The 8,050-nt window shown below is 46.1% G+C and overlaps 1 protein-coding gene across 2 annotated transcripts in view; it reads right to left on the bottom strand.

The window, feature by feature from the left end:
- Nucleotides 1-7,186, bottom strand: part of SOS2 (SOS Ras/Rho guanine nucleotide exchange factor 2) — a 62,881-nt gene extending 55,695 nt beyond the window's left edge. Inside the window, exon 1 of one of the 2 annotated variants that reach the window (XM_074544136.1) lies at nucleotides 6,737-7,186. In XM_074544136.1, coding sequence (XP_074400237.1) covers nucleotides 6,737-6,839 — 103 coding nt within the window. In that variant the 5' untranslated portion in view covers nucleotides 6,840-7,186. The remainder of the gene's footprint in view (nucleotides 1-6,736) is intronic. The other variant, XM_074544135.1, reaches the window with a different exon arrangement.
- Nucleotides 7,187-8,050: the final 864 nt, after the last annotated feature.

Here is an 8,050-nt window from a genome sequence, read left to right as displayed (position 1 = left end):
CGGGAGCTAAAATCCACCTTCAGCTCACAACTCTCCTGCTGCTGTTTGCCAGCCACGGGTTCCTGTGCCAGGAACTTGGCTACAGTGAAAAAAAAGCATGAAAATAACAAATTTCAGTAACAGGACCAGGCTGATGCATCCATAAATCCCAGACTGGTTTGGGTTGGAGGGATGTTTAACCCATCCCATTCCAGATCCCTGCCATGGGCAGGGACACCTCCCACTAGCCCAGCTCACTCAAATTCGCTGCAGTCTGCAAAGGTCCAGGCTTCTGAGCTCAAATAAACGCATTTATGAGAAGCTCAATGACCTGAGAGATTTCAAACCTAAATGTAACTATTTCTTTTAACAAGCAACTTTCCTGTTGGAATTATAATGCATTAAATAATAATAAATACTAATGAAATTAAAATGCTTTGAACAAGAATCCATTATAATGAGGCTAAAATACATTAAATAATTGCTAAGGGGAGCCTGGTCCTGCCATGGAAACATGCATGGAATAAATCTGGACACCCTGCACCTCCTGACCTCAACCCCAACCTCACACATCACAACACAGACACTCCCACAGGTTTAAAAATACAGAAGCACTGAACTAATGTAAACTCAAAAAAAGTCCTCAAAATGCTCCTTTATATCTGTCTGTGCAACACTTGCTAAGAATGAACCCTTTAGTCATGCTCTAGAAATCTGATGAGTGGTCCAGAGCAATGGTGGAATTGTTTTAGAAAATGCAAATAGTGCCCAGAGCCAGGATGTGGTGCCTGTGGGGTTTAACTGTGAGTGGAGCAGGGAGAAAACCCAAAACGAGAATCCCTGGGTGATGCTCCTGAGCTTAGTTTGGAAAAATCAAACAGCAGAGCAGCCGAACACACGGCTCTTGTTGACAGAAATACATTCTGAATTGGCCAGTGCACACAAATCCCAATGATGGGATCCTGGAATGCTTTGGGTTGGATGGAAACTCACCCAAGTGCCACCCCTGCCATGGCAGGGACACTCCCACTGTCCCAGGGTGTGCCAGTGCCCAGCCTGGCCTTGGGCACTGCCAGGGATCCAGCAATTCCCAATTCCCAACATCCCACCCATCCCTGCCCCTGGCACTGGCAGCCATTCCCTGGCTCCTGTCCCTCCAGCCCTTGTGAAACGTAAGCTCAGGACACACAGGAATGCTGTAAGGTGAATAAATCCATGTCTATAAATTCCTCACACTCCTCACTGCTTTCAAATTTACACTCTAATTCTCTGGAGTTTTTTCTTGGGTTTATTTCCTGGCCTTATAAATCTGTTCCAAGGGAATCCTTTAGCAGCTGCTGGTTGGTGTTTGGGAACTGCTTTAGGTCACATTCCAGAGAGATCAGGAAAAGAAAATAAAAGGAACAGAAATTTATTCCAGGTACCAATAGAAGGTATTCGGTACAAGTGAATTTTTCGACTACAATTCCCAAAATCCTTTTGTGCAACTCAGATCCAGGATGTTAAACTGGGACCTCCAGTGGGCTGGAGGCAGTGACACACTGAGCTGCTGCCTCTGGAATTCCCACAGGAATGCAATCCCATCAAATAATTCCTACAGAACTGGGATCACAGGATCAACCTGCAAAATAATTCCCACAGGACTGGGATCCCATTAAATAATTCCCACAGGACTGGGATCCCAGTCAATAATTCCCACAGGACTGGAATCCCAGTATCAACCTGCAAAATAATTCCCATAGGACTGAAATTCCAGTGTTAACCTGTAAAATAACTCATACAGGATTGGAATCCCATTCAATAATTCCCACAGGACTGGGATCCCCGTTTCAATCTGCAAAATAATTAATACAGGACTGAAATCCCATTATTAACCTGTGAAATAATTCACACAGGACTGGAATCCCATTCAATAATTCCTACAGAACTGGGATCACAGGATCAACCTGCAAAATAATTCCCACAGGACTGGGATCCCATGAAATAATTCCCACAGGACTGGGATCCCATGAAATAATTCCTACAGAACTGGGATCCCAGTATCAACCTGCAAAATAGCTCACACAGGACTGGGATCCCAGTCAATAATTCATACAGAACTGGGATTCCATTCAATAATTCCCACAGGACTGAAATTCCAATCTAAACCTGCAAAATAATTTCCACAGGACTGGAATCCCATTCAATAATTCACAGATGTCTGAAATTCCAGTCTCAACCTCTAAAATAATTCCCACAGGCCTGGAATCAAAGTATTAACCTGTAAAATAACTCCCACAGGACTGGTATCCCAATATCAATCTGCAAAATAATTCCCACAGATCTGGGATCCCAGTGTTAACCTGTAAAATAATTCATACAGGACTGGAATCTCATTCAATAATACACAGTGAACTGGAATCCCAATATGAACCTGCAAAATAATTCCCACAGGACTGGAATCCCATTCCATAATTCCCACAGGACTGAAATCCCAGTATCAACCTGCAACATAATTAATACAGGATTGGAATCCAATTCAATAATTCATACAGGACTGAAATCCCAGTATCAACCTGCAACATAATTAATACAGGATTGGAATCCAATTCAATAATTCCCACAGGACTGGAATCCCAGTATCAACCTGCAACATAATTAATACAGGATTGGAATCCAATTCAATAATTCATACAGAATTGAAATCCCAGTATCAACCTGCAAAATAATTCACACAGGACTGAAATCCCAGTGTTAACCTGTAAAATAATTCATACAGTATTGGAATCCCAGTATCAACCTGCAAAATAATTCATACAGGACTGGAATCCCATTGTTAACCTGCAAAATAACTCACACAGCACTGAAATCTCATTCAATAATTCCCACAGGGCTGAAATCCCAGCATCAACCTCTAAAATAATAATTAATGCAGGACTGGAATCCCACTATCAACCTGCAAAATAATTCCCACAGAACCAGAATCCCTTTTAATAATTCACACAGGACTGGGATCCCATCATCAACATCCAAAATAACTCACACAGGACTGGGATCCCATTCCATAATTCCCACAGGATTGGAATCCCACTATCAACCTGCAAAATAATTCCCAAAATAATTCCCATTATTGAGTGGAATCCCATTCAATAATTCACAGAGGATTGGAATCCCAGTCTCCACCTGCAAAATAATTCCCCAAATAATTCCCATTATTGAATGGAATCCCATTCAATAATTCACAGAGGATTGGAATCCCAGTCTCCACCTGCAAAATAATTCCCCAAATAATTCCCATTATTGAATGGAATCCCATTCAATAATTCACAGAGGATTGGAATCCCAGTCTCCACCTGCAAAATAATTCCCAAAATAATTCCCATTATTGAATGGAATCTCATTCAATAATTCACAGAGGATTGGAATCCCAGTCTCCACCTGCAAAATAATTCCCCAAATAATTCCCATTATTGAATGGAATCCCATTCAATAGTTCACAGAGGATTGGAATCCCAGTCTCCACCTGTAAAATACCTCAGCTCTGGGGTCTTCCATCTAGGAAAGGTGATCCCAAACCCAAAAATCAGCTTTAAAAAAGGGTTTCACCCTTTGACATCTCCCCCAGCAAAGGCCAAAGAAAGCAAAACCAACCCAAACACCGAAAAACAAACAAAAACAAAAAGAAAAACCCAAAACCAAAACCTTTATCAGGATCTGCTTGGGGTGATTCGCCTGCTCCAAACAGCAGCTCGAGTCACCAAACCTCAGTGATCACATCAAAAATAAAGTTTTCTTCTGATTCATTCACTCTGAAAGGATTTTATATCCAATTTCCCTCACTCCCTGCTGCATTTCCAGCACAGCAGCAGCAGAAAAGAAAGAAATAAAGTGGTTTGGAGCAAGGATGTGCTTGTCCATCTGCAGCTGGAACAGAGGCAAACACATGGAACTGTTTCTAATTTCCAACTCACAGGACCCCCAGGTGCCAGTGCTAAGGAATGAGGGCATAAAAATATATAAAATCTGGTTTAAAGATGTTTTAAAACTTAGCTTTGGGTTTTTCCTAAAAAAGACTCCCACCCTAATGTAAAAATTGTCACTCTCTACTCATCTTAAAGAGTACAAATGCATATAATTGCATTATATAAACAAAAATAAAAATTTAATAACTAAATATATATAATAAAATATAAATAAACATAAAAACATAAATAAAAATATTGTTCAAAAGACAGATTCTCCTATTTTTTTCATGTATTAAGGTAACAACTGATGTGTTTGACCATTTTTAAGTGTCCACTGCATAGAATTGAAGCAGAGCAAGAGTTTGAAAGTGGTTTGATACAAAGAAGTTACCTTAAACTTGCTGAGTGCACAACAAAGGGATTGGAGCTCTTCAAAGCATGTTCTGGACTTAAAATCCAAATAACAAAGAAATAATTTTTATTATTAGTGAACTGCATGGGCTCCTTATCCAGCTCCACATCTTTGGGCATTTTAGAATTAAATCTCTTTCCCACTTTAACATGCACAAAGAGAACCAGAATTTATCTTCTTTTTGTGCTTTCTGTTTCTCTTCTTCAAGCAGTGATCATTTAAAGGAAAATAATGGGAATTTTTTCAGGAATGGGAAATAATGCACAGTGTATTACAAACACAAGTTAAGAGTTAAAAAAACTCCCTTATTCCAGGTGTTTAACTAAAAAAAATACTAAAGTTTATTTAAAGTTTTCACCTCAAAGCAACCTGCTTGGAGAAATCCCATCTCAGCTGGCCAACAAGTGGATTTTTAACTATCTGTAAAAAAGGCAGCGAGGATGTTTAATGAATTGGGAAATAAACAGAAAATTTGAGGATTTCACCCTCTGTATTCAGTGCCAGTTCTTGAGCTCCCCTAGGAATGATGGAATAGTTATTTTGGATAATTTCTGCCCATTTTAAGATCTGCAGTGCTTGTTTTTTATTAAAGAGTATCTTTTAACACTGATGTGCTTCCCCAGCAGGCTGAGTTTTGGGTTGACTCACTGATCCAGTGTGTTCACAGCAGAAATTCACATTACAGCCAGATTGCCTCATGCTCCAGGGTGGGTCCTGCACACAAGGAACTTTCCCAGGGAGCAAAAACCTGGCTGAAAGCAAACACACATTTTTTCAGGCACTCACTGGCATCACAACCCCGTTCCCTCTGCTCGTTTCACCAAAATTGCTGCTTTTTTCACCAAAACCAAATGCACAAATAGAGCTGGGAAAGCAGCACGGACCCAACAACTTTTGCTGCATTTGTGTGAAAGCACCTCTCGGTTTTAAGGGAACGTTTTGGCAGCTGTGGCTCCCGTTTGGGCAGGTGCTGGCTGGGGTTAATGCAGAGAGAGAGCAAAAGAACAGCCTGGCACTCTCTAAGGCACTGGAAAGCAGCTTCCATCAGGAGATTTTGGGGTGAAGAGCACAAAATCCAGGATTCCTCAGACAGGCAATTAGTGGTTTCTATGCCAGCCACAAGACTACTTAGGCACCCAAAACAAATGCAAATCTTTTATTCTATTGGAAAAAGTAACACAGAATCATTATCCAACAGCATCACTACATCTGCTCTGGGGGAAAAAAGAGACAAACAACTCACCACTGCCTAAAGTGCTTGTGTGGCAGCACCAAACCAGCAGAAAATGACGGTCAGAATTATGGAACAACCCTCAGCTTTTGGAAATCCCAGCAGGGCACTGCTCCCTCCAGCCTCAATTTATCACCTTTTTTACAGTACTGGGGATGAAAAGGGAGGTGGGCTGGAGCTTCCCTGCCGTGCAAACACATCCCAAAGCCACAGATCCACCTGCTGCGTGGTTCCCCCTCTCGGCTGTGCAGTGTGGATGTGCCACAGGGCGGCTGCTCCTGCGGCACAGGTGGCCCTGGCACGGTGTCACCCCAGGGGCGGTGACAGCACCGGGAACCGGCTGGGAAGGGTCAGGGGATGGAGGGATAAAGGAAGGAAAGAATAAAGGGGTGAAGGAGAGATGAAGGGGTGAAGGGATAAAGGAAGGGGAGAAGGGCGGGATGAAGAAGAGACGAAGGAAGGGAAGAAGAGGAGATGAAGGGATGAAGGAAGGGGTGAAGGATGGGATGAAGGAAAGCATGGAAGAAGGGATGAAGGAGGGGGTGAAGGATGGGATGAAGAAAGGGATAAAAGAAGGGATGAAGATGAAGGAGGGGATGAAGGAAAGCATGAAGGAAGTGGTGAAGGAGGGGATCAAGGAGGGGACGAAGGAAGGGATGAAGAAGGGGTGAAGGTGAGATGAAGGAAGGGAAGAAGAGGAGATGAAGGGATGAAGGAAGGGGTAAATGATGGGATAAAGGAAGGGATGAAGGAAAGCATGAAGGAAGGGATGAAGGATGCCATTCCCCGGCTCATCAGCAACGCTATGAGGGTGCCCAGAACAGCTGTGGCCGCCCCTGGATGCCTGGCAGTGCCCAAGGCCAGGCTGGACAGGGCTTGGTGTCAGTGCAAGGTGTCCCTGCCATTTCGGGCAGTCAGAACGAGATGAGATTTAAGATCCCCTCCAAGCCAAGCCAGATCAAGCCGGGACACCAGCCCCTGGAAGCGAGAGCCCCAAGGGAAGCGCAGAGCGAACTCCAGCGAGCGGAGGTGCCCCAGCAGCTCCCGGAGCATCCCCGGCCCGGAGCGGCCCCGGCGGCGCTGAGGGAGCCGCGGGGGGCTCGGGGCGCTGCCGCGGGGCAGGGCGGGGCCGCCTCGGAGCAGGTGCCGCCGCTCGGCGCCGGGACTGACCTTGCGCAGGGCGGGCACGAAGAGGCCGCGCCATTTCGGGCCGTTCTCCTCGCCCAGGAACTCGTAGGGCTGCGGCGGCGGCTGCATGGCGGCCGCTCCGCATCGGGGCCGGCCGGGCCGCCGCGGTGTCGCTGCTCACCCTCCCGGCCGCGCCGCCATGGCTCGGCGGGGCCGCTCGGGGCTCGGCGGGGCCGCTCGGGGCGCGGGGAGGCGCCGGGCGGGGGTCGGGACGGGCCGGGCCGGGCCCCGCTCGCTGCGGCCCCGCTGCCGCCGCCGCCCGCGGCCGCCGCCCTGCGCGCCTGCGCCGCCCGCCCCGTGCGCCTCCTGCGGGCCGCGCCCGGAACTGCGGGCACCGAGCGGGGCTGCCCGGCCTGAGGAGAGCGCGGAACCGGGACTGCTCCTGAGAGGGGGGAGAGCTCCGAAACTGGGGGATAATTCCTGAACTAGGGGATAATTCCTGAACTGAGGGAGAGTTTCTAAACTAGGGGATAATTCCTGAACTAGGGGATAATTCCTTACCGAGGGGAGAGCTCCTGAACCGAGCGAGAGCTCCTGCACTGGGGTGTAATTCCTTACTGAGGGGAGAGTTCCTCAACTGGGGGATAATTCCTGAACTGGGGGAGAGCTCCTTAAATGGGGGAGATTTCCTTACCGAGGGAATAATTCCTGAACTGGGGGACAATTCTTTCACTAGGGGATGTTTCCTGACCGAGGGGATAATTCCTGAAGTGGGGGAGAGTTCCTTAACTAGGGGATGTTTCCTTACCTTGGGGATGTTTCCTTACTGAAGGAATGTTTCCTCATGGAGGAGATGTTTCCTTATCTAGAGGATATTTCCTTACAGAGGGGATGTTTTCTTACCTGGAGGATATTTCCCTACCTGGAAGATATTTCTCTTCCTAGCAGACATTTCCCTGCCCAGAGGATATTTCTCTACCTGGAGGATATTTCCCTTCCTAAAGGAGATTTCCCTCCCCAGAGGAGATTTTCCCTACCCAGCCGATGTTTCCCTACCTAGAGGATATTTCCATCCCAGATGAGATTTCCTTACCTAGGGAATATTTCCAAAAGGAGATTTACCTACCTGGAGGACATTTCCCTGCCCAAATGATATTTCTCTACCTAGAGGATACTTCCCTTCCTAAAGGATATTTCCCTGCCCAGGGAAGATTTCCTTACCTAGGGAATATTTCCTTTCCAAAAGGAGATTTACCTACCTGGAGGATAGTTCCCTGCCCAAATGATTTTTCCCTACCTGGAGGATATTTCTCTTCCTAAAGGAGATTTCCCTGCCCAGAGGATATTTCCCTCCTA

Source organism: Zonotrichia albicollis, chromosome 6, assembly GCF_047830755.1.
Source record: "Zonotrichia albicollis isolate bZonAlb1 chromosome 6, bZonAlb1.hap1, whole genome shotgun sequence".
In the NCBI taxonomy this organism is placed as follows: Eukaryota; Metazoa; Chordata; class Aves; order Passeriformes; family Passerellidae; genus Zonotrichia; species Zonotrichia albicollis.
This window is presented reverse-complemented; position numbering and strand designations above follow the sequence as displayed.